The sequence below is a fragment of the Trichomycterus rosablanca genome, chromosome 11 (genome assembly GCF_030014385.1).
Source record: "Trichomycterus rosablanca isolate fTriRos1 chromosome 11, fTriRos1.hap1, whole genome shotgun sequence".
In the NCBI taxonomy this organism is placed as follows: Eukaryota; Metazoa; Chordata; class Actinopteri; order Siluriformes; family Trichomycteridae; genus Trichomycterus; species Trichomycterus rosablanca.
Genome location: NC_085998.1, coordinates 1,762,676 through 1,789,422, shown reverse-complemented (window position 1 = coordinate 1,789,422; position 26,747 = coordinate 1,762,676). Strand labels below are relative to the sequence as shown.

General features: G+C 47.1%; 3 protein-coding genes across 3 annotated transcripts in view; 2 read left to right on the top strand and 1 right to left on the bottom strand.

Moving 5' to 3' along the window:
• The first annotated feature begins 571 nt into the window (after positions 1–571).
• dtwd1 (DTW domain containing 1) lies at positions 572–8,472 on the top strand. The gene is made up of 5 exons (XM_063004681.1): positions 572–650; positions 1,184–1,404; positions 2,094–2,237; positions 5,881–6,148; positions 6,249–8,472. The coding sequence occupies exons 2-5, from the start codon at positions 1,186–1,188 to the stop codon at positions 6,479–6,481; spliced, it is 864 nt and encodes a 287-aa protein (XP_062860751.1). The 5' UTR covers positions 572–650; positions 1,184–1,185; the 3' UTR covers positions 6,482–8,472.
• LOC134323231 (NAD(P) transhydrogenase, mitochondrial) lies at positions 6,586–21,033 on the bottom strand. Its single transcript, XM_063004679.1, is given in 10 exon segments — positions 6,586–6,809; positions 8,818–8,879; positions 8,882–8,917; positions 10,933–11,051; positions 11,349–11,430; positions 16,859–17,018; positions 17,178–17,357; positions 18,266–18,394; positions 18,546–18,775; positions 20,761–21,033. Coding segments are annotated over 10 exon segments (1,239 nt in total). The 5' UTR covers positions 20,849–21,033; the 3' UTR covers positions 6,586–6,656.
• A 2,114-nt stretch (positions 21,034–23,147) lies between these two features.
• Positions 23,148–26,747, top strand: part of afg2b (AFG2 AAA ATPase homolog B) — an 11,386-nt gene continuing 7,786 nt past the window's right edge. Inside the window, exons 1-3 of the mRNA XM_063004682.1 lie at positions 23,148–23,234; positions 24,320–25,402; positions 25,475–25,657. Of these exons, the coding sequence (XP_062860752.1) occupies positions 23,232–23,234; positions 24,320–25,402; positions 25,475–25,657 (1,269 nt within the window). The 5' untranslated portion in view covers positions 23,148–23,231. The remainder of the gene's footprint in view (positions 23,235–24,319; positions 25,403–25,474; positions 25,658–26,747) is intronic.

The window sequence follows — 26,747 nt, the reverse complement described above, 5'->3', positions numbered from 1 at the left end:
TATTTATTATTATTATGAATCATTATTATTATTAATCTATTTATCTTTATTATTATTATTCTCTTTTTTTCTTTACTCTTTTGGAAGTGGCTTGAATAATCTTTAAATCGTGTAAGTTTACTTATCTAACAATTTCTTTATAACTCTAGAGTGGTGGTTGATGCTGAGGGGATTATAAATAAATAAAAAGAAGCATTTTTACTAACAGTCTTTTGAGAGAATTATTATTTAAAAGTGTTTAGAATGTTTATATATGTAATTATTACTGGTGGTTATGTTGATGGTTATTATTTCTGTGTTGGTGTAGTGTTGCTCTTTATTTTCCTTACCAGACCTTGATGTTGAATAAACTCCTCCAGTGTGTTTAAAGCTTCTTCTTCTCTCTGGATTTCTGCTTCACACATTTTTAATAATTAAATAAAAATAATACAAATAAATACAAATAAATTATAGTAATAACAAAACGTTTCGGTTCTGTTTGATCTCAGTGGGGACGCGCGTTGGCAAGTTGCATCGTAACGGTCGCTAGGCGACACATGACCGGTTCCTGTGATCTACGTGTTTCCGGTGCACCGGCGACGTGAACGTTAGCATTAGCGTTAGCATTCTGCTGTCAGTTTGCTTGTTTATCAACGTTTAAAAGTGTTCAGGTAATTAAATAATAACAGTAATAATCTTAGTGTGTGATTTATGTTATTCGAGTGTTGTACGGTGAGTGTGTAGGTTAGTACTTTGTTTTAATACGTACATCAGTGCTAATCAGTGAATGAACGTGTGTTTACATGATGGTGCTGCAGCTAACAGTGTTCCGTTCATCACAGTGTTCTATAGATCACAGTGTTCCGTTCATTAGAGTCGGTTCTTTACACCCATCTGACTGAACCCATGTTGATGTCCCTCACCCTGATGCTTAATAAGACACACAGGAACATAAATATGTGGACGTGGTTGGTTTCGGGGTGATTAGTGGGAGATAATCCACAGTATAGAGATGATGTGGAAGAGTGGAGTGAGTGAGGGTCACTAGAACCCTCCGGCTCTGACGTTCCAATCGTTCATGGTTCTACTGTCAGCAAAAATGAGAATCCTCCATGTCCACCCTGTCGAATCAGAATTGTCTGGATGTTCTTCACCCGTGTTTGTGTTTCTCTCCGTTTCTCTGGTCGAACCCTCGTACCTGCAGTCATGCCCGAGACGGAATCGCGAGCGGACGACGGGCATCATGAACCTGGCTCTTCAGAGGAACCTCTGCAGGACCTGATCCTCTCCTCGCACTCGGTCCTGGAGGAGGCTCACCGGGCCGGCAGGATGAAGTGCTCCAGGTGCGGAGGGTCGCGGGTCTTCTACTGCTACACCTGCTGCTGTCTGGTGGGCCTGGACCCGCGGCACGTCCCCAAGATCAAGGTCAGGAGGCACCTCCACCTCCAGATCTGTCACGAGCGCCACGCCAAGAGCAGAACGCGCTCAGGCGACGACCTCCTGAACTGACCCGGACACTCTCAGTAGTTCCAAAAAGAGTCGGGACAGGAGCATTTTAACACTAGGATCATTTCTAAATCTGTGTACGTAGATAACGCTTCAATGTTGACGTATTTTAAAAGCATCCTCTTGTTTATAAGCAGTGCTGGTTTGGTGGCTGCCAAGTCGCCACTCCTGGGCCCCCGAGCGAGGCCCTTAACCATCAACTGCTTGTTTCATATCGTTCACAGTTGAAAGTGGTTTGGAAAGTCGCCAGTCCTGTCCTTTAGTCTTTATGATCCAAGACTTCCATGTTTATTAGAATATGATGGTGCCAATCCACCTTCCGCATGCATTACCACAGCAGCACGGCTCCTCAGACTGACCCGCCTGCAGTCCAGCACGGCCTCTTATTGTAAACCTGCTCCTGTCCCAACTTTTTAGGTTTTTTTTTAGCAATACAGATTCATTTTTCGGTCAAACACTGGCCAGGCAGGGCTGCACCCTAGCGCCCGCACCCTTTGACCGCTTCTTTTCGTCAGCCAGCGGTGGATTCTTAAGAGACGGACCCTGTCCGACCGTCCATCCCTGGTCGGTGACGACGTGTGACGCGCGTACGCTTTTGTGTGTTTCAGCTCCCCGTGAAGATCGACATCATCAAACACCCGAACGAGACGGACGGGAAGAGCACCGCCGTCCACGCCAAGCTCATCGCGCCCGACCACGTCTCCATCTACACGTACCCCTGCATCCCGGAGCTGGACGAGCACGCCGAGAACGTACGCGCCGCACCCATCGTGCACCACGTACACGGCCGAGAGTATCCGCACGCCTGACCGCGAGCCGGTCGGACCCGTATTTAAATATAGAGTGACCTCTGTGTGACCTTTTCTGTGTGTGGGAATTTGTCCCCATTCAGTATTTGTATTTGTACGGCCGGGCACTGATTAAACAGTCGGTGTCCCGGTTCATCCCAGAGCTGTTGAGTGGGGCTGAGCTCAGGGCTCTGTGCGGGAAGCTTTTCATACTGGAACACCATGTGATCAGAAGGTCGCTGGTTCAAGCCCCATCACTGCCAGGTTGCTGCTGTTGGGCCCCTGAGCGAGGCCCTTAACCCTCACTTGCTCAGACTGTATACTGTACCTGTAATGTAAGTCGCTGTGGATAAAAGCGTCGGCTAAATGCCGGAAAATGTAAATAAATGAACATGGAACAGGAGCTCAGTCATACTGGAACAGGACAGGACCTTCCCTAAACTGTTTTTCCTTTACATGATTGATTTATTACACCTGTTAGTGACTGTCTTGTCTGAAACACCTGAATTCGGTCATTATAAAGGGCGTCCCGATACTTTTGGCCAAATCTTTCCGTCATCGATTCATTTATCTGATTCTGATTGTTCAGCCGAGCACCGGCGCATCATGCTACAGCGCCTCAAACCGTCCGATTCAGATTGGGCGGCGACACTCTATACATCAGGAGGGGCATCCTTGGCGGAGCCAACGTTGGGCAATCAAAGCGACGAGGCGATGAACCAATAGGAATTGAGCGCCGAGCAGAGTGGTACGAGCTTCATCTCCACCACCGTGAGGCGCTGACGCTTCGTCACGGCGTCAAACCTCCGCAAACAGACGCCTGTCATGGCCGTACAGTCAGTGATGGACTACGCAGACGAGCGATTTCCCTCCAGGATCTTCATTTTTAGCTAGAGCAGGTCTGATTTGTGGTTCTAGGGTCTAGTAGGGTAGTACCGCTGTACCGCCATGCCATAGGTGAGTAAAACCATGGCAACCGAGGTGGCGCTGCCAGTGTGAACGCAGGGCGACGAGCGATCAACGATTCGGGCGACCAGAGATGAGAAATCGCTGCCGGTCTGAACGTAGTTGTAGCCTCGTGGTGAAGATACTGGACTAGTAATCACAAGGTCGCTGGTTTAAACCCCACCACTGCCAGGTCGCCCCCTGTTGGGCCCTTGAGCAAGGCCCTTAACCCTCAACTGCTTAGACTGTATACTGTCACAGTGAGGATCTCCTAAATGCCGAAAATATACATTAATGTGAGCAGACCATAGAATCATATAGAAGCACTTTGTAGTTCTACAATTACTGACTGTACTCCATCTGTTTCTCTATATACTTCAGTGGTCAGGACCCCCACAGAGCAGGTATTATTTAGGTGGTGGATGATTCTCAGCACTGCAGTGACACTGACATGGTGGTGGTGTGTTAGTGTGTTAGACACAGCAGTGCTGCTGGAGTTTTTAAACACCGTGTCCACTCACCGTCCACTCTATTAGACGCTCCTACCTAGTCGGTCCACCTTGTAGATGTAAAGTCAGAGACGATCGCTCATCTATTGCTGCTGTTTGAGTCGCTCATCTTCTAGACCTTCATCAGTGGGCACAGGACGCTGCTCACGGGGCGCTGTCGGCTGGATGTTTTTGGTCGGTGGACGATTCTCGGTCCAGCAGTGACAGTGAGGTGTTTAAAAACTCCAGCAGCGCTGCTGTGTCTGATCCACTCGTACCGGCACAACACACACTAACACACCACCACCATGTCAGTGTCACTGCAGTGCTGAGAATGATCCAGCACCTAGGGGCCCTGACAAAGCATGTAGAGAAACAGATGGACTACAGTCAGTAATTGTAGAACTACAAAGTGCTTCTATATGGTAAGTGGAGCTGATCAAATGGACAGTGAGAGGTGGTTTTAATGTTATGGCTGATCGGTGTGTATATACTGTATATACAGTGTATCACAAAAGTGAGTACACCCCTCACATTTCTGCAAATATTTTATTATATCTTTTCATGGGACGACACTATAGACATGAAACTTGGATATAACTTAGAGTAGTCAGTGTACAACTTGTATAGCAGTGTAGATTTACTGTCTTCTGAAAATAACTCAACACACAGCCATTAATGTCTAAATAGCTGCAACATAAGTGAGTACACCCCACAGTGAACATGTCCAACTTGTGCCCAAAGTGTCAATATTTTGTGTGACCACCATTATTATCCAGCACTGCCTTAACCCTCCTGGGCATGGAATTCACCAGAGCTGCACAGGTTGCTACTGGAATCCTCTTCCACTCCTCCATGATGACATCACGGAGCTGGTGGATGTTAGACACCTTGAACTCCTCCACCTTCCACTTGAGGATGCGCCACAGGTGCTCAATTGGGTTTAGTCCATCACCTTTACCTTCAGCTTCCTCAGCAAGGCAGTTGTCATCTTGGAGGTTGTGTTTGGGGTCGTTATCCTGTTGGAAAACTGCCATGAGGCCCAGTTTTCGAAGGGAGGGGATCATGCTCTGTTTCAGAATGTCACAGTACATGTTGGAATTCATGTTTCCCTCAATGAACCGCAGCTCCCCAGTGCCAGCAACACTCATGCAGCCCAAGACCATGATGCTACCACCACCATGCTTGAGTGTAGGCAAGATACAGTTGTCTTGGTACTTCTCACCAGGGCGCCGCCACACATGCTGGACACCATCTGAGCCAAACAAGTTTATCTTGGTCTCGTCAGACCACAGGGCATTCCAGTAATCCATGTTCTTGGACTGCTTGTCTTCAGCAAACTGTTTGCGGGCTTTCTTGTGCGTCAGCTTCCTTCTGGGATGACGACCATGCAGACCGAGTTGATGCAGTGTGCGGCGTATGGTCTGAGCACTGACAGGCTGACCTCCCACGTCTTCAACCTCTGCAGCAATGCTGGCAGCACTCATGTGTCTATTTTTTAAAGCCAACCTCTGGATATGACGCCGAACACGTGGACTCAACTTCTTTGGTCGACCCTGGTGAAGCCTGTTCCGAGTGGAACCTGTCCTGGAAAACCGCTGTATGACCTTGGCCACCATGCTGTAGCTCAGTTTCAGGGTGTTAGCAATCTTCTTATAGCCCAGGCCATCTTTGTGGAGAGCAACAATTCTATTTCTCACATCCTCAGAGAGTTCTTTGCCATGAGGTGCCATGTTGAATATCCAGTGGCCAGTATGAGAGAATTGTACCCAAAACACCAAATTTAACAGCCCCGCTCCCCATTTACACCTGGGACCTTGACACATGACACCAGGGAGGGACGACGACACATTTGGGCACAAGTTGGACATGTTCACTGTGGGGTGTACTCACTTATGTTGCCAGCTATTTAGACATTAATGGCTGTGTGTTGAGTTATTTTCAGAAGACAGTAAATCTACACTGCTATACAAGCTGTACACTGACTACTCTAAGTTATATCCAAGTTTCATGTCTATAGTGTTGTCCCATGAAAAGATATAATGAAATATTTGCAGAAATGTGAGGGGTGTACTCACTTTTGTGATACACTGTATATATATGATACTGATAAATACATGAAGTTTTAAAAGAAGGTACAAGTGGTTCCCTGCAGCAGGTGTGTTTGTGTGCAGGTGGTTCTGGTGTTCCCGGGTCCCGACGCCATGACGGTGGACGAGCTGGGCGAGTATTTCACCACGAAGGGAAGGAAAAGAGAAGCGGTGGATCGTGGATCAGCGCACAGGAGGACCAAGAAACCTAAACTGGAGGATCACCGGAGCGAGGGTTCGGCTACGACTCCTCACAGTCCGGAGAACCCCGCCTGCTCCGTCCAGAGGGTCATCTTCATCGACAGCACCTGGAACCAAACCAACAAGATCATCACCGACGAGCGCTTACAGGGTAACGCCGCACCTACACGCAGGGGGTCCGGAACCCGAACCTGAGGTTAGATCTCGGTCTGAGGTGCACATGATCTGACCTCCTCTCCGGGTCTCCGCAGGTCTGGCTCAGGTGGAGCTGAAGTCCAGGAGAACCTGCTTCTGGAGGCACCAGCGGGGATCTCCAGATACGTACCTGGCCACCATCGAGGCCATCTACTACTTCCTGAAGGACTTCCACGTGCAGTGTCTGGGCCGAGCCTATACGGGGGAGTACGATAACCTGCTCTTCTTCTACTGCTTCCTCCACAGACTCATCAACAAGGCCAAACAAGCTCAGGCTAAATCCGCCTAGCGTCAGGAGTGAGGAGTCTGCCCATGCTGCATGTGCTCCTACCGAGGGAGTGGAGACTGTTATAACAGCATGTTAACGATGGGGCTGAAGTAAAGCCAGTGCAGCAGGGTTAGTGTTTTTATTGATGGATGTTTTATTCACCACGTTACTGAGAGCGAACCCCCCCGGGCGAGGTTCAGTTCTGGGCGGAGGCGTGGCGGATCTTGGCCTGCAGGGCGTCGCAGGTTTTCTTGGCGTCTCCGAGCAGCATGGCGGTGTTGGGCTTGTAGAAGACGGGGTTGTCCACCGCGGCGTAACCCACTCCCAGCGTCCGCTTCATCACGATCACCTGCAGACGCCAGGAAGCAAAAATGAAATCCACTTTAAGTAATCTCCCAGGGCCTTCCCTAAACTGAACCATCACCATGATTCTCTACCCACTGCTATTAATGACAGGATTTGAGTCAATGATTCTTTTAATATGACTCGTAGAATCATTTAAATTCCAGAATCAGCACCATGATTCTTAACAATGACCGGATGTGAGTCAGTGATTCTTTTAGTATGACTCATCGACTCTTAGAATCATTTGAATTCTTGAATCAGCAGCATGATTCTTTACCCACTGCTATTAATGACAGGATTTGAGTCAATGATTCTGTTAATACGACTCATAGAATCATTTAAATTTCTGAATCAGCACCACGATTCTTTACCCACTGCCGTTTGAGTCAGTGATTCTTTTAGTATGACTCATTGACTCTTAGAATCATTTGAATTCCTGATTCAGCAGCATGATTCTTCACAATGACAGGTTTTGAGTCAGTTATTCTTTTAATATGACTCACTGACTCTTAGAATCATTTGAATTCTTGATTCAGCACCATGATTCTTTACCCACTGCCATTTGAGTCAGTGATTCTTTTAGTATGACTCATTGACTCTTAGAATCATTTGAATTCCTGATTCAGCAGCATGATTCTTCACAATGACAGGTTTTGAGTCAGTGATTCTTTTAGTATGACTCATTGACTCTTAGAATCATTTGAATTCCTGATTCAGCACCATGATTTTTCACAATGACAGGTTTTGAGTCAGTGATTCTTTTAATATGACTCACTGACTCTTAGAATCATTTGAATTCTTGATTCAGCACCATGATTCTTCACAATGACAGGTTTTGAGTCAGTTATTCTTTTAATATGACTCACTGACTCTTAGAATCATTTGAATTCTTGATTCAGCACCATGATTCTTCACAATGACAGGTTTTGAGTCAGTTATTCTTTTAATATGACTCACTGACTCTTAGAATCATTTGAATTCTTGATTCAGCACCATGATTCTTCACAATGACAGGTTTTGAGTCAGTTATTCTTTTAATATGACTCACTGACTCTTAGAATCATTTCGATTTCTGAATCAGCACATTGATTCTTTACAATGACGGGATTTGAGTCAGTGATTCTTTTAATACGACTCATAGAATCATTTGATTCCTAAATCAGCACCATGATTTTTTACCCACTGCTATTAATGACAGGATTTAAGTCAGTGATTCTTTTAATATGACTCCTGAATCAGTAGCATGATTCTTTACAATGACAGGTTTTGAGTCAGTGATTCTTGTAGTATGACTCTTAGAATCATTTGAATTCCTGCAACTGAACGAGCGGGCGGATCGAACCCGGGTTCTGTTTTCTGTGTGATGACAGAATATGAATCAGTGATGGTTGGGAAATGAATCAGATCAGTGAATCAAGTCATTACTTCACTGCTTGTTGAAGACAGGGCGGATGGATTCTCCACACATGACTCAGTGAATCTTTGAGTCGTTGCTGAGTTTAACGACAGGATATGATTCAGTAGCAACTGCTGTGGCTGAAACGTGAATGTAGTCAGTAGAAGAGGTGTCCTAATACTTTTGACCATACAGTGTATATTATATTGCGTTATATTATAATGAATGATCTGTTATACTTAAATGAAATAATAAAATATGATGTAATAAACGTTTTACTGTATTGTTTATTATAATATATTTTTAATAATTTATAGTAATATGAAGTTTATTATTTGGATTGGAATGAGGAATGATGCAAAAAGTCCAGCAGCACCATTAAACGCCTCAGAAAGAACAGAATCCAACAGTAAGCCTATTTCTAAAGCTTTAATTTGGACCCCTTTGGTTTTGTTGGCGTATTCGGAGACGTTTCGCTTGTGTTTTGGATTGTACGCTCGCAGTTTTAAACAATAAAGCAGTGGGCGGAGCCACGCTCATATTTAGTCATGTCCGGAGCCCTTCCCTATTCTATCCTTCCTCGTTAAGGATGATTAACGATTGGTTGGGCTCTGACCTGTTTGGACCTCCACACCTCCAGGACGGGCATCCCGGCGATGATGGAGTTCGGATCCTCACCGTGTCGTTGGCACCGATCACCAGCGTCAGATCAGTGTCTGCAGCGCGCACACACACGCACACACACACACACACACACACACACACACACACACACACACAGGGGACGTGATGCTGGCTGCCATCTGTAATACTGAATCACTTCTGCAAACCAATTCATCTCTGTTCAGTGATTTGAATCGTTTTATATCATGAATCAGAGTCGTAATTCTTTACCCACTGCTATTAGTGACAGTATTTGAATCAGTGATTCTTTTAATGACTCATCGACTCTTAGAACCATTTTTACCCAGAACGAGTGTCATGATTCCTTACCCGTTGCATTTAATGGCAGGATTTGGTGACTCCTGAATCAGCACCGTGATTCTTTACCTGCTGCTATTATTGACGGGATTTGAGTCAGTGATTCTTTTAAAATGACTCATCGACTCGTAGAATCATTTCAGATCCTGAACCAGCACCGTGATTCTTTACCCGTTGCTATTAATGAAAGGATTTTATTCAGTGATTCTTTTAATATGACTCAGAATCATTTCAGATCCTGAACTAGCACTGTAATTATTTACCCACTGCTAATAAAGAAAGGATTTGAGTTAGTGATTCTTTTAATATGACTCTGAGTCGTTTTAGATTCTGAATCAGCACCGTGATTCTTTACCTGCTGCTATTATTGACGGGATTTGAGTCAGTAAATCTTTTAAAATGACTCATCGACTCGTAGAATCATCTCAGATCCTGAACCAGCACCGTGATTCTTTACCCGTTGCTATTAATGAAAGGATTTTACTCAGTGATTCTTTTAATATGACTCAGATCTGAACTAGCACTGTAATTCTTTACCCACTGCTAATAAAGAAAGGATTTGAGTTAGTGATTCTTTTAATATGACTCTGAGTCGTTTTAGATTCTGAATCAGCACTGTGATTCTTTACCCACTGCTATTAATAAAAGGAATTGAGTGACTCGTTGACTCTTAGAATCATTTCAATATTTGAAGCAGCTTCATGATTAAGTGATTCTTTTGTTATGACTCATTGACTCTTAGAATCAATTTAATTCCATAACGAGTGTCATGATTCATTACCCGTTGCATTTGATGAAAGGATTTGAATCAGAGATTCTTTTAATATGACTCATCGACTCTTAGAATCATTTATTTTTCTGAACCAGCACCGTGATTCTTCACCTGTCACTATTAATGACAGGATTTGAGTCAGTGATTCTTTTAGTATGACTCCTGAATCAGCACCAAGATTCTTTACCCACTGCTATTAATGACAGGATTTGAATCAGTGGTTCTTTTAATATGACTCCTGAATCAGCACTGTGATTCTTTACCCACTGCTATTAATGACAGGATTTGAATCAGTGATTCTTTTAGTATGACTCCTGAATCAGCACCAAGATTCTTTACCCACTGCTATTAATGACAGGATTTGAATCAGTGATTCTTTTAGTATGACTCCTGAATCAGCACCGTGATTCTTTACCCACTGCTATTAATGACAGGATTTGGGGGAATGATTCTTTTAATATGACTCCCTGACTCATAGAATCATTAGAATTTCTGAATCAGTGCCATGCTTCTTTACCTGTTACTATTAATAACAGGATCTGAGTCAGTGATTCTTTGTATATGAGTCTTTGATGATTAGTGACAGGATATGATTCAGCAGCTCTTTTAACGTGTTTGATTCCTGAATCACGGCCATACTGAGTGAGTCGATGTTTGGATACGACTCAGTGAGTCTTCAGTTGATTATTGTGGTTAATAACAAAATAAAATGAATGAATCAGTTGCAGTGACTCCTGAGTTTGTGTTGTACTCTGGTTGATGACGATATATCTGTATGAATCTGTACCAGTACCGGTTCGGTTCTGGTTCTAGTCGTGTGTGTGTGTGTGTGTGTGTGTGTGTGTGTGTGTGTGTGTGTGTGTGTGTGTGTGTGTGTGTGTGTGTGTGTGTGTGTGTGTGTGTGTGTGTGTGTGTGTGTGTGTGTGTGTGTGTGTGTGTGTGTGTGTGTGTGTGTGTGTGTGTGTGTGTGTGAGTTACCAGGAAAGTCCTCGTTGATCTCGTCCATTTCCAGAACCACGTCGTACGGGACTCCAGCTTCTGCCAGCAGGACGTTCAGCTGCCCGGGCATCCTCCCAGCCACCGGGTGAATCCCAAACCTAGTTCACAAAGTACCACGACCATCGGGCATCAACATCCACGTGTGTGTGTGTGTGTGTGTGTGTGTGTTGTTGATGTTGATGTTGATGTTGATGTGAGCGTGGTGAATGATATCACCAGTACAAAATAATCACATTAACATCAGTAACACATCTGGATCTGATAGCAGCCGATCGAAAACAAACACACACACACACAGATGGGAACATCAGGACTCCCCATGAACCTCACCCCGTGTGTGTGTGTGTGTGTGTGTGTGTGTGTGTGTGTGTGTGTGTGTGTGTGTGTGTGTGTACCTGACAGCCTTGCCCTGCTCTCTGAGCATCTTCACCATGTCGGCGATGGGATACTGAGCCTTCGCTGCACAGAGACCCCAACCTGTAACACACACACACACACACCACACACACACACTTCATACCACCAGGATCCAGGATGTGTTTGGTGTATATACTGGTGTTAGGTGATACTGATGCAGTTGGTTGGCGTGTCTGTCTGGTGTAGGTGGTGCACCCACTTATACACCCACTGGTGTAGGTTCAGGGTTTGAATAATAATCTGGAGGGTGTTTGCGGGGTAAATGAATGGGTGAGTGCTTCCCTCTACTGGTCACTGCATGCATTACAGAGTTTTGGTCCAGTCGGTTATACTGCTTTTATGTAACCACTGCGGTCCCTCACACCCCATCAGACCTCATCCCAAATATCCCTCACACCCCATCAGACCTCATCCCAAATATCCCTCACACCCCATCAGACCTCATCCTAAATATCCCTCACACCCCATCACACCCCATCCCAAATATCCCTCACACCCCATCAGACCTCATCACAAATATCCCTCACACCCCATCAGACCTCATCACAAATATCCCTCACACCCCATCAGACCTCATCACAAATATCCCTCACACCCCATCAGACCTCATCACAAATATCCCTCACACCCCATCAGACCTCATCCCAAATATCCCTCACACCCCATCAGACCTCATCCCAAATATCCCTCACACCCCATCAGACCTCATCACAAATATCCCTCACACCCCATCAGACCTCATCCCAAATATCCCTCACACCCCATCAGACCTCATCCTAAATATCCCTCACACCCCATCAGACCTCATCCCAAATATCCCTCACACCCCATCAGACCTCATCCCAAATATCCCTCACACCCCATCAGACCTCATCCCAAATATCCCTCACACCCCATCACACCCCATCCCAAATATCCCTCACACCCCATCAGACCTCATCACAAATATCCCTCACACCCCATCAGACCTCATCCCAAATATCCCTCACACCCCATCACACCCCATCCTAAATATCCCTCACACCCCATCAGACCTCATCCTAAATATCCCTCACACCCCATCAGACCTCATCCCAAATATCCCTCACACCCCATCAGACCTCATCCCAAATATCCCTCACACCCCATCAGACCTCATCCCAAATATCCCTCACACCCCATCAGACCTCATCACAAATATCCCTCACACCCCATCAGACCTCATCCCAAATATCCCTCACACCCCATCAGACCTCATCCCAAATATCCCTCACACCCCATCAGACCTCATCCCAAATATCCCTCACACCCCATCAGACCTCATCCCAAATATCCCTCACACCCCATCAGACCTCATCCCAAATATCCCTCACACCCCATCAGACCTCATCACAAATATCCCTCACACCCCATCAGACCTCATCACAAATATCCCACACACCCCATCAGACCTCATCCCAAATATCCCTCACACCCCATCAGACCTCATCACAAATATCCCTCACACCCCATCAGACCTCATCACAAATATCCCTCACACCCCATCAGACCTCATCCCAAATATCCCTCACACCCCATCAGACCTCATCCCAAATATCCCTCACACCCCATCAGACCTCATCCCAAATATCCCTCACACCCCATCAGACCTCATCCCAAATATCCCTCACACCCCATCAGACCTCATCCCAAATATCCCTCACACCCCATCAGACCTCATCCCAAATATCCCTCACACCCCATCAGACCTCATCCTAAATATCCCTCACACCCCATCAGACCTCATCCCAAATATCCCTCACACCCCATCAGACCTCATCCCAAATATCCCTCACACCCCATCAGACCTCATCCTAAATATCCCTCACACCCCATCAGACCTCATCCCAAATATCCCTCACACCCCATCAGACCTCATCCCAAATATCCCTCACACCCCATCAGACCTCATCCCAAATATCCCTCACACCCCATCAGACCTCATCACAAATATCCCACACACCCCATCAGACCTCATCCCAAATATCCCTCACACCCCATCAGACCTCATCACAAATATCCCTCACACCCCATCAGACCTCATCACAAATATCCCTCACACCCCATCAGACCTCATCACAAATATCCCTCACACCCCATCAGACCTCATCCCAAATATCCCTCACACCCCATCAGACCTCATCCCAAATATCCCTCACACCCCATCAGACCTCATCCCAAATATCCCTCACACCCCATCAGACCTCATCCTAAATATCCCTCACACCCCATCAGACCTCATCCCAAATATCCCTCACACCCCATCAGACCTCATCCCAAATATCCCTCACACCCCATCAGACCTCATCCCAAATATCCCTCACACCCCATCACACCCCATCCCAAATATCCCTCACACCCCATCAGACCTCATCACAAATATCCCTCACACCCCATCAGACCTCATCCCAAATATCCCTCACACCCCATCACACCCCATCCTAAATATCCCTCACACCCCATCAGACCTCATCCTAAATATCCCTCACACCCCATCAGACCTCATCCCAAATATCCCTCACACCCCATCAGACCTCATCCCAAATATCCCTCACACCCCATCAGACCTCATCCCAAATATCCCTCACACCCCATCAGACCTCATCCTAAATATCCCTCACACCCCATCAGACCTCATCCCAAATATCCCTCACACCCCATCAGACCTCATCCCAAATATCCCTCACACCCCATCAGACCTCATCCCAAATATCCCACACACCCCATCAGACCTCATCCCAAATATCCCACACACCCCATCAGACCTCATCCCAAATATCCCTCACACCCCATCAGACCTCATCCCAAATATCCCTCACACCCCATCAGACCTCATCCCAAATATCCCTCACACCCCATCAGACCTCATCACAAATATCCCACACACCCCATCAGACCTCATCCCAAATATCCCTCACACCCCATCAGACCTCATCACAAATATCCCTCACACCCCATCAGACCTCATCACAAATATCCCTCACACCCCATCAGACCTCATCACAAATATCCCTCACACCCCATCAGACCTCATCACAAATATCCCTCACACCCCATCAGACCTCATCCCAAATATCCCTCACACCCCATCAGACCTCATCCCAAATATCCCTCACACCCCATCAGACCTCATCCTAAATATCCCTCACACCCCATCAGACCTCATCCCAAATATCCCTCACACCCCATCAGACCTCATCCCAAATATCCCTCACACCCCATCAGACCTCATCCCAAATATCCCTCACACCCCATCACACCCCATCCCAAATATCCCTCACACCCCATCAGACCTCATCACAAATATCCCTCACACCCCATCAGACCTCATCCCAAATATCCCTCACACCCCATCACACCCCATCCTAAATATCCCTCACACCCCATCAGACCTCATCCTAAATATCCCTCACACCCCATCAGACCTCATCCCAAATATCCCTCACACCCCATCAGACCTCATCCCAAATATCCCTCACACCCCATCAGACCTCATCCCAAATATCCCTCACACCCCATCAGACCTCATCCCAAATATCCCTCACACCCCATCAGACCTCATCACAAATATCCCTCACACCCCATCAGACCTCATCACAAATATCCCTCACACCCCATCAGACCTCATCCCAAATATCCCTCACACCCCATCAGACCTCATCCCAAATATCCCTCACACCCCATCAGACCTCATCCCAAATATCCCTCACACCCCATCAGACCTCATCCCAAATATCCCTCACACCCCATCAGACCTCATCCCAAATATCCCTCACACCCCATCAGACCTCATCACAAATATCCCTCACACCCCATCAGACCTCATCACAAATATCCCTCACACCCCATCAGACCTCATCCCAAATATCCCTCACACCCCATCAGACCTCATCACAAATATCCCTCACACCCCATCAGACCTCATCACAAATATCCCACACACCCCATCAGACCTCATCCCAAATATCCCTCACACCCCATCAGACCTCATCCCAAATATCCCACACACCCCATCAGACCTCATCACAAATATCCCTCACACCCCATCAGACCTCATCACAAATATCCCTCACACCCCATCAGACCTCATCACAAATATCCCTCACACCCCATCAGACCTCATCCCAAATATCCCTCACACCCCATCAGACCTCATCCCAAATATCCCTCACACCCCATCAGACCTCATCCCAAATATCCCTCACACCCCATCAGACCTCATCCCAAATATCCCTCACACCCCATCAGACCTCATCCCAAATATCCCTCACACCCCATCAGACCTCATCCCAAATATCCCTCACACCCCATCAGACCTCATCCTAAATATCCCTCACACCCCATCAGACCTCATCCCAAATATCCCTCACACCCCATCAGACCTCATCCCAAATATCCCTCACACCCCATCAGACCTCATCCTAAATATCCCTCACACCCCATCAGACCTCATCCCAAATATCCCTCACACCCCATCAGACCTCATCCTAAATATCCCTCACACCCCATCAGACCTCATCCCAAATATCCCTCACACCCCATCAGACCTCATCCCAAATATCCCTCACACCCCATCAGACCTCATCCCAAATATCCCACACACCCCATCAGACCTCATCCCAAATATCCCACACACCCCATCAGACCTCATCCCAAATATCCCTCACACCCCATCAGACCTCATCCCAAATATCCCTCACACCCCATCAGACCTCATCCCAAATATCCCTCACACCCCATCAGACCTCATCACAAATATCCCACACACCCCATCAGACCTCATCCCAAATATCCCTCACACCCCATCAGACCTCATCACAAATATCCCTCACACCCCATCAGACCTCATCCCAAATATCCCTCACACCCCATCAGACCTCATCACAAATATCCCTCACACCCCATCAGACCTCATCACAAATATCCCTCACACCCCATCAGACCTCATCACAAATATCCCTCACACCCCATCAGACCTCATCCCAAATATCCCTCACACCCCATCAGACCTCATCCCAAATATCCCTCACACCCCATCAGACCTCATCCCAAATATCCCTCACACCCCATCAGACCTCATCCCAAATATCCCTCACACCCCATCAGACCTCATCCCAAATATCCCTCACACCCCATCAGACCTCATCCCAAATATCCCTCACACCCCATCAGACCTCATCCCAAATATCCATCCCCAATCCTCTTGGGAGCATTTCAACCACCAGAACCCATTCTAAACAGTTTGGGGATTACCCAGCTGCTTTGTTTTACATGACAGAAGATAACTGATGTTCTAACCCACGCACTCCTGGGTAGATTCACCCCTCACCCCTCCTAGATTCTGTCTGTGTGGAGATAACGGCTCTCGCTGTGGTTCGGGAGCCCCAGAGATGGGGAATAGCTTTGTAACCGTTATCTCTGTGTGTGTGTGTGTGTGTGTGTGTGTGTGTGTGTGTGTGTGTGTGTGTACCCGGTGTGATGATGATGCTGGTGGCCTCTCTGATCATGTCGATGGCCTGGTCCACGTTCACCTCGGTGTGGGTCCCCACGATCTCCATGGGCTTCCCGCCGGCGGTGGACGTGGTTCCGTATCCACCCAGGATCACGTTGGGTAAAGAGCGCTTCATGGCCTGGCGCACGCACACACACACACACACACACACACACACACGTACGATTTCACCTTCCTATTACGGATATTACTGGTGCCAGCATGGTGGGCGGAACGTGTCATAAAGCTGTACAGCGATGTGTACCGAGTGTGATTTGGGACGGGGCCGTGTACTCACCACACACATGATGTAAGAGAGGATGGCGCCGGACGAACCAATCAGAGCGCCCATGATGGTCATGAGGTTATTATCCAGCAGGAAACCCTCGGCACACAGAGCCCAGCCGGAGTAACTGTTCAACACCGTGATCACCACCGGCATGTCAGCGCCCCCTATAGCTGCGGTCAGGGTCACGCCCTACACACACACACACACACACACACCTATAGCTGCGGTCAGAGTCACGCCCTACACACACACACACACACACACATATACAGTGGGGGAAATAAGTATTTGATCCCCTGCTGATTTTGTAAGTTTACCCCCCTTACAAAGACTTGAACAGTCTATAATTTTTATGGAAGGTTTATTTTAACAGAGAGAGACAGAATATCAACAAAAAATCTAGAAAAAAAACATTAAATAAAAGTTATAAATTAATTTGTATTTAATTAAGGGAAATAAGTATTTGATCCCCTACCAACCAGCAAGAATTCTGACCCCCACAGACCGGTTATGTGCCCATGAGGCTACAAATGAGTCCTGTCCCTGTATAAAAGACTCCTGTAACAGAATCAGTTTCTTCTGTTCAAATCTCTCCACCACCATGGGCAAGACCAAAGAGCTATCAAAGGACGTCAGGGACAAGATTGTAGACCTGCACAAGGCTGGAATGGGCTACAAGACCATCAGCAAGAAGCTTGGTGAGAAAGAGACCACTGTTGGTGCGATCATTCGAAAATGGAAGAAATACAAGATCACAGTCAATCACCCTCACTCTGGAGCTCCATGCAAGATCTCACCTGGTGGGGTAAGAATGATTCTGAGAAAGGTGAGGTCAGTCCAGAATTACACAAGAGGAGCTTGTCAATGATCTCAAGAGAGCTGGGAGCACAGTCACCAAGAAAACCATTAGTAACACACTTCGCCGTAATGGATCGAGATCCTGCAGTGCCCGCAAAGTCCCTCTGCTCAAGAAGGCTCATGTACAGGCCCGTCTGAAGTTTGCCAATGAACACCTGAATGATTCAGAGAAAGCTTGGGAGAATGTGATATGGTCAGATGAGACCAAAATTGAGCTCTTTGGCATCGACTCCACTCACCGTGTTTGGAGGCAGAGAAATGCCCGGTGGGGATGGTGTTCCTGGGGTCATATCCAGCATTTCTCTGCTCCCAGCTCCCTTGAGATCATTGACCAGCTCCAGAGAGTGGTTATACCCCAGGGCCCGCACCTACACAACACAGTACAGTTACACAACTACACAACAACTACACAACACCTACACAACTACACAACACAGTACAGTTACACACCTACACAACACCTACACAACACCTACACAACAGTACAACAGTTACACAACTACACACGTCGTCTCTGACCTTGAGCACCAGGTCCAGTCCGAACGCCCCCCTGGTGTCAGTGATGGAGGCTCCGGCCGCTCTGTACTGATCATCAGAGAATTTGGCCTCTCGACCGGCTCCCTCCTCCACCTGCACACGGAAACCCTGCTTCACCAAAACCTGCACCCCCGCGGGGGACACGCCCACCCGCCTCTCGTTCTTCACCGTCTCCTTAGGAACGCCCACCAGCAGGTCCTTATAGCGCACACCTGAGAACATTTACATTTTCAGCATTTAGCAGACTCTTTAATCCAAAGCGACTTACACGATGAGCAATTGAGGGTTAAGGGCCTTGCTCAGGGACCCAACACTGGCAACTTGGTGGTGGCGGGGCTTGAACTGGCAACCGTCTGTTTACTAGTCCAGTACCTTAACCACTGAGCTATCACTGGCCCAGAACAGTACAACAATTACACAACTACTACACAACAACTACACAACAACTACACAACAACTACACAATACAACAAACAGGTTCTTATAGTGAACAGTACACAATAATGTGCACACCTATGCAATAAAACAACTATGCAACTACACAACAATTACACAACACAATAAAACAAAAAGGTCCTTTTAGTGTGTCAGTACCAGGGTGTATCATGGTATGGGGGTATGTCAGTACCAGGGTGTATCATGGTATGGGGGGGGTGTCAGTACCAGGGTGTATCATGGTATGGGGGGGGGGTGTCAGTACCAGGGTGTATTATGGTATGGGGGGGGGTGTCAGTACCAGGGTGTATTATGGTATGGGGGGCGTGTCAGTACCAGGGTGTATCATGGTATGGGGGGGGTGTCAGTACCAGGGTGTATCATGGTATGGAGGGGGGTGTCAGTACCAGGGTGTATCATGGTATGGGGGGGGTGTCAGTACCAGGGTGTATCATGGTATGGGGGGGGGGGTGTCAGTACCAGGGTGTATCATGGTATGGGGGGGGGTGTCAGTACCAGGGTGTATCATGGTATGGGGGGCGTGTCAGTACCAGGGTGTATCATGGTATGGGGTGTGTCAGTACCAGGGTGTATCATGGTATGGGGGGGTGTCAGTACCAGGGTGTATCATGGTATGGGGGGGGTGTCAGTACCAGGGTGTATCATGGTATGGGGGGCGTGTCAGTGCCCTTGGTAAAGGGCATGCAGCATTGTGATGCAGCATTAATAAAGAAAAGTACGTTGAGCTCTTAGAGCAACATGTGCTGCCTTCAACACGTCGTCTTTTCCAGGGACGTCCAGCATTTTTCAACAAGACGATGCAAAAAGGCGTGGCTGCAGAAGAAGAGGGTACGGGTACTGGACTGGCCTGCCTGCAGTCCTGACCCCTTCCCAATAGAGAACGTGTGATGACCCCCGTACTGCTGCACATCTTAAGATGTGTTTGCAGGAAGAACGAGACAAAATAAAAGCTGAAACACTAAATCACTCGCTCTCCTCGGTGCCAAAACCTCTTTTAAGTGGTGAAAAGGAACGACGACATTACAAATTGGTAAATGCTTTACTGTCCCAACTTTTTTTGGAATGTGCTGCAGGTCTGAAATGCAGGAATGGATGTTTATTAATAAATGAAATGAAGTTGAGCAGATAAAAGATGAAATATCTCAGCTTCATCCTGTCTGACATCAAATAAACGTCAAAGTTAATGTAAGAAACTCTGTGTTTTTGTTTTATTTACATTTTCCATACTGTCCCAACTTTTTCCGATTTGGGGTAGTACAACTAGGGGAGAGACAAGTACACAACAACTACTTCTGGACGTTTTGGTTTGTAGATGTGTACCCTGGTGCTGTAACAGTCCGATTCCTGGCACTGATCTGCTTCACGCTCTCAGCTTTCACATTTCTCATAATAACAAACATGGTCGCCTGTGGTCACACCGGGACATTACTAGCAGCTGATTGGCTGAAATCCAGCGAACCCCAGCCTGCACCGTCTCGACCGCCTCGGTCCCCAAACGTAAAATAACACTCGTCCAGACACACGGATATAAACACACACCAATGACAAGAACCGCCATCCAAACGTAAACATGTCAGGCTAACGTGGTGAGATTCAGGGCTTCACCTTTATTTAACCCCTAATTATTATTAATTACAATTATTTATTTATTTATTTATTTATTTATTTATTTATTATTATTCAGTTATAAACTGGTGTGTGTGTGTGTATGTGTGTGTGTGTGTGTGTGTGTGTGTGTTACCTTTAGCAGCGTGTTGGTTCCAGCGGACTGGGATGGTGTATAAGCGTCGGATGGAGACGCCACACACACACCGCAACAGGATGGTCATGGTTCACACACTCCTCACACACTCCTCACACACTCCACACCGTCCCCGAGTCCAAGAGTCAGAAGTCAAACACAGCGGCCCTCGATCAGGCTCCAGTGCTCATGTTCTACTCCCAGTGTGTGTGTGTGTGTGTGTGTGTGTGTGTGTTGACTGTCCTGTCCTGGTTTCACTTTAATGTCATGGAGGCTTCGTTGGGCCTAGTCAACACACACACACACACACACATACACACACTCAAAGCAACGCGAGAACTCACTGTGTGATAAAGTAGACGACCACAGCGCCAAGAATCTTGTGGAGATGACCGTGATCTCTAATAAGATTACCAAGGGTGTGAAGTGTTTGAGTGCAAGGCCATAATCACAGTATATGTTGGAGGGGACATGATGCCCTCCTTTTTGGGGTTTGATGTTCCTTTTTTTGGGGTCTGATGTTCCTACTTTTTGGGGTCTGATATTCTCCTTTTTGGGGTCTGATGTTCCTCCTTCTTGGGGTCTGATATTCTCCTTTTTGGGGTCTGATATTCTCCTTTTTGGGGTCTGATGTTCCTCCTTTTTGGGGTCTGATATTCTTCTTTTGGGGGTCTGGTATTCTTCTTTTTTGGGGACTGATGTTCTCCTTTTTGGGGTCTCATGTCCTGCTTTTTGGGGTCTGATGTTCTTCTTTTTGGGGTCTGATGTTCACCTTTTTGGGGTTTGATGTTCACCTTTTTGGGGCCTAATGTTCTCCTTTTTGGGGTTTGGTGTCCTCCTGTCTGGGGTCTGATGTTCCTTCTTTTTGGGGTCTGATGTTCTTTTTTGGGGTCTGATATTCTCCTTTTTGGGGTCTGATGTTCCTCCTTTTTGGGGTCTGATATTCTCCTTTTGGGGGTCTGGTGTTCTTCTTTTTTGGGGACTGATGTTCTCCTTTTTGGGGTTTGATGTTCCTTTGTTTGGGGTCTGATGTTCCTCCTTTTTGGGGTCTGATGTTCCTCCTTTTTGGGGTCTGATATTCTCCTTTTTGGGGTCTGATATTCTCCTTTTTGGGGTCTGATGTTCCTCCTTTTTGGGGTCTGATATTCTTCTTTTGGGGGTCTGGTGTTCTTCTTTTTTGGGGACTGATGTTCTCCTTTTTGCGGTCTCATGTCCTGCTTTTTGGGGTCTGATGTTCCTTCTTTTTGGGGTCTGATGTTCCTCCTTTTTGGGGTCTGATGTTCTCTTTTTTGGGGTCTCATGTCCTCTATTTTGGGGTCCGATGTTCCTCCTTTTTGTAGTCTGATGCCCTCCATTTGGGGGTCTTGTGTCCTTTTTGCGATCTCATGTCCTTTTTAGGGTCTCATGTCCTCATTTTTGGGGTCTCATGCCCTTCTTTTTAGGGTCTGATGTCCACACTGGGGGCGCTGCTCGGCTGCACACTGCATGTCAGTATGCTCTGTTTGTTTGTGTTTGTTTTTTATGTTTTTGTGGTTATAATGTCTGTGTTCTATGTGTTGTAATGTTAATGTATTGTGTTGTAACGGAGCTACTGTGTTTTTTTATGCAAGACAAATTTCAGATCTCTGATCTGACAATAAGGTATTATCTATCTATCTATTCTATTTGGGGTCTGACTTTCCTTTTTTGGGGTCTGATGTTCTTTTTGGTTTCTGTTTTTGCTTCTTTTTGGATTCTATTGTCCTCCTTTTGGGGTTTAATGTCCTTTTTGGGGTCTGTGTCCTCATTTTGGGGGTTATGGAGGTGGCCACCCAAGACTGTATGGTGTGTGATTAGTGATCAGTTTAGCATCACAGTTACTCGTCCGCTACAGCAATTCACTTTATATCACTTTATACATTATAAAATAGCCAAAAACTACTTTTCATTGTTTGTAATGATTGTCTAGGTTCGTTTGTTGATGTATTAGGCAGCTGTAGTTTGAGCCTCCCAAACTCAGCTAACGTGCGTAATAGTGTGTTTAACCATTAATAGTGAATTCATTGGACATTTTACTTCAGGAAGCATACTTTTTTATAAGACTGGCTTATAAAACTTAAACTGAGTTTGTTTTCAGCCTCCACTCACCTTTAATTAAAAGTCTCTCTCACAAGTTTGTTTTGTGAAGTTTAATCTTGTTGTTACTCAGACTCACCACTAGATATCAACCATGCTAACGAGCACCGACGGTCCAATTATGTTTCCTACCTGTTTTCAAAATTTCTTGGTTCGTGATTGGCTAGCATAGACAAAACATTGCAGTGATTGGTCAGAGTCCATTAGACTAGCAAATCAAAGCGAAGGAGAGCGGGGTTTTTACTGAAAACGGGTGGGAAACACACATCCCGGACCGGCCCATGCTTTGCTAATACACACGAGAGCAAAAAATAAATGATTAAATTATTATAATACACAAGAAATCAGGAGCGCTGATGGTGAGAGAGTTTAATCTTATATTTTTTAAATTATTTATCATGTTTATGCTGTTAGTCAGTTAGAATAGGGTTCGTGCTAACCATGCTAAGCTAATACTAATGTTCACTAATGATTACGTTACAGTATAATTTATCATTAAACAAAACACACTCCGTGATTGTGGTCAGGGTCGCTGTGGGTCTATTGTGGGGTGTCAATCCATTACAGGGCTCACTCCCTAGCACCTAGGGTGACTTTTCCTGCATGTTTTTGGAAAGTGGTAGACAACCCACATGTAAACCGAAGAACATGCCAAACTCGTCAGAAACACTTTTAGAGAGGATCAAACCCAGCTCCCCAGGGCCCATGTTACTGTGCTGCACTATAGGTTAGGTGCAAAATTAAATTTAAATCTAAAAAATAAAACACCATTAAAATTAAAAACATGATGTGCATTCGGCTGAAAATAGTGATGAAGTTCCAGTCTCAGCTGTGCTAACGACCTGTCCGGGCGTCCAACAGACACAATAGTTTACCTGTAAGCGAGGGAAGGTGGGATAGGGCCTGATGCCCTCCTTTTTGAGGTCTGATGTCCTACTTTTTTGGGTCTGATGTCCTCTTTTTGGGGTCTGATGTTTTTTCATTTTTGGGGTCTGATGGATGTCCTGCTTTTTTGGTTCTGATGATTCTCCTTTTTGGGGTTTGATGTTCCTCCTTTTTGGGGTTTGATACCCTTCTTGTTGGGGTCTGATGCTCTCCATGTTGGGGTCTGATGTTCCTCCTTTTTATGGTCTGATGATCCTTCTTTTTTTGGGATCTGATGTTCCTCCTTTTTGGGGTTTAATGCCCTTCTTGTTGGGGTCTGATGTTCCTTTTTTGGGGGTCTGATGTTCTTCTTTTTGAGGTCTGATGTTCCTACTTTTTGGGGTCTGATGTCCTTCATTTTTGGGGTCTGATGCCCTCAAATAGCAATCAAGTTCCAGTCTCAGCTGTGCTAACGACCTGTCCAGGTGCCCAACAGACAGAATAGTTTGCATGTATGCGAGGGGAGGGTAAACGTCCATGATGGACACCTTTAACAGCGGCTATTTTTAACATCTTTCAGGTCGTAGTGATGGGGTCTGAGGTGCTGCTGCTCCCCACAGAGCCGGTGGACGTCGGTACCCAGAGGTGTCGCCTGGGCCCGGGCGTGATGTCCCAGCTGGATCTCCGGCTCGGTTCTCCGGTGCTGGTGAAGCTCCCCGGCAGAGCGTCGTGTCTCTGTACGACCTGGCCTCGCTCCGACCTTTCCGACGCCTACGTGCAGGTCGACTACACCTGCTGTACGCCCAACGTGGACCGGCGCTCGCTGACCCGGGCGCGGATCGGCCTGGACGGGATCGAACCGTTGACCCGGGTGCGGCTGAAGCGCCTGCGCGTGAACGTTCTGGTGCAGAGCGGCGAGTTTAAACGTAGGGCGTCGGCGCAGGCGGTGCAGGAGCTGGTGAAGGAGCTGCTGATGGACATGTACGTGCATGAGAAGCACCTGGTGGACCTGTCGCATGCCGGGACGGCGGTCCGGTATTTAGAAGTCGAGAACGTGAACTCGGGATCGCACAGAGCGGGACGGGTCACGGCGGAGACTCGCGTGGACGTCGTTTCGGTGCACACGGTGGAAGCGCATCGCCGGTGGGTGCGTGAAGGTCCGGGCGTCTCTTTAGGAGGACTGGAGGAGGTGTCCGCGGCGCTGAAGGAAATGCTAACGCTGCCGCTGCGGTATCCCGTCAGCACGAGGAGTCTGGGGCAGGCGGTGGGGCGCGGGGCGCTCCTGGTGGGGCCGCCGGGTGTGGGTAAGACCCAGCTGGTGCGCAGTGTTGCACGGGAGGTCCGTGCGGCGCTCGTGACCGTCAGCGGTCCCGTAGTTGTAGGGTCGCGACCCGGGGAGAGCGAGGAGAACCTGCGGGCAGCGTTCAGGGAGGCGGCGGAGGCTGCGCGGGACGAACCCTGTGTGCTGTTTATCGATGAGATCGACGCCCTGTGTCCGAGGCGGAGTCGGAGCGGCGGCGCCCCCGAAAACCGACTGGTGGCTCAGCTGCTCACGCTGATGGACGGGATCAGGAGCGACGAGGGCTTTGTCGTCATCGGCGCCACCAACAGGCCCGACGCCCTCGACCCTGCGCTCAGGAGGCCAGGACGATTCGACAAGGAGGTACAATCCAAAAAACATCAAAGGAATTTAAAAGAGTACTAAAACCCAGTCTAAACTGTGTGTGTGCTACAGTTGGTAGTGGGTGTACCCACTCTGCAGCAGAGGTACCGGATCCTGCAGTGTGTGTGTGGCGGTGTACCCCTCTCAGACGTGGACCTGCATGCCGTGGCTGAAATGACCACCGGCTACGTTGGAGCTGATCTGAGTGCAGTGTGTAGAGAAGCTGCACTACAGGCCATACTGCATACAGCACAGGTAAAACACACACACTAATATAGCACAGGTAACACACACACACACACTAATATAGCACAGGTAACACACACACACTAATATAGCACAGGTAACACACACACACACACACACTAATATAGCACACGTAACACACACACTACATACATATAGCACACGTAACACACGCACAAACATACTCACAGAGCACAGGTAACAGACACACACACACTAATATAGCACAGGTAACACACACACACACTAATATAGCACAGGTAACACACACAAACCGATATAAATATACTGAACACAGTGCAGTTAACACACACACACACACACACTAATATAGCACAGGTAACACACACACTAATATAGCACAGGTAACACACACACTAATATAGCACAGGTAACACACAAACACATACTGCACACAACACAGGTAACACACACTAATATAGCACAGGTAACACACAAACACATACTGCACACAACACAGGACACACACACACACACACTAATATAGCACAGGTAACACACACAAACCGATATAAATATACTGAACACAGCGCAGTTAACACACACACACACACACTAATATAGCACAGGTAACACACATACTGCACACAGCACACGTAACACACGCTAACACATACTGCACACAGCACAGGTAACACACACACGCACACTAATGTAGCAGAGATAAGACACACACTACATACATACAGCACACGTAACACACGCACAAACATACTCCACACAGCACAGGGAACACAGCACACACGCACATAATTCACAGAGCACAGGTAACAGACACATACAGATATAAATATACTGAACACACACACTGCATACAGCACAGCCAATACACATTCATATGCACACATACTTCACACAGCACAGGTAACACACACACTGCATACAGCACAGCCAAAACACATTCACATGCACACATACTTCACACAGCACAGGTAACACACACACACACTGCATACAGCACAGCCAAAACACATTCACATGCACACATACTTCACACAGCACAGGTAACACACACACATACTGGACACAGCATAGGTAACACCTACACAGCACAGGTAACACACACACTGCATACAGC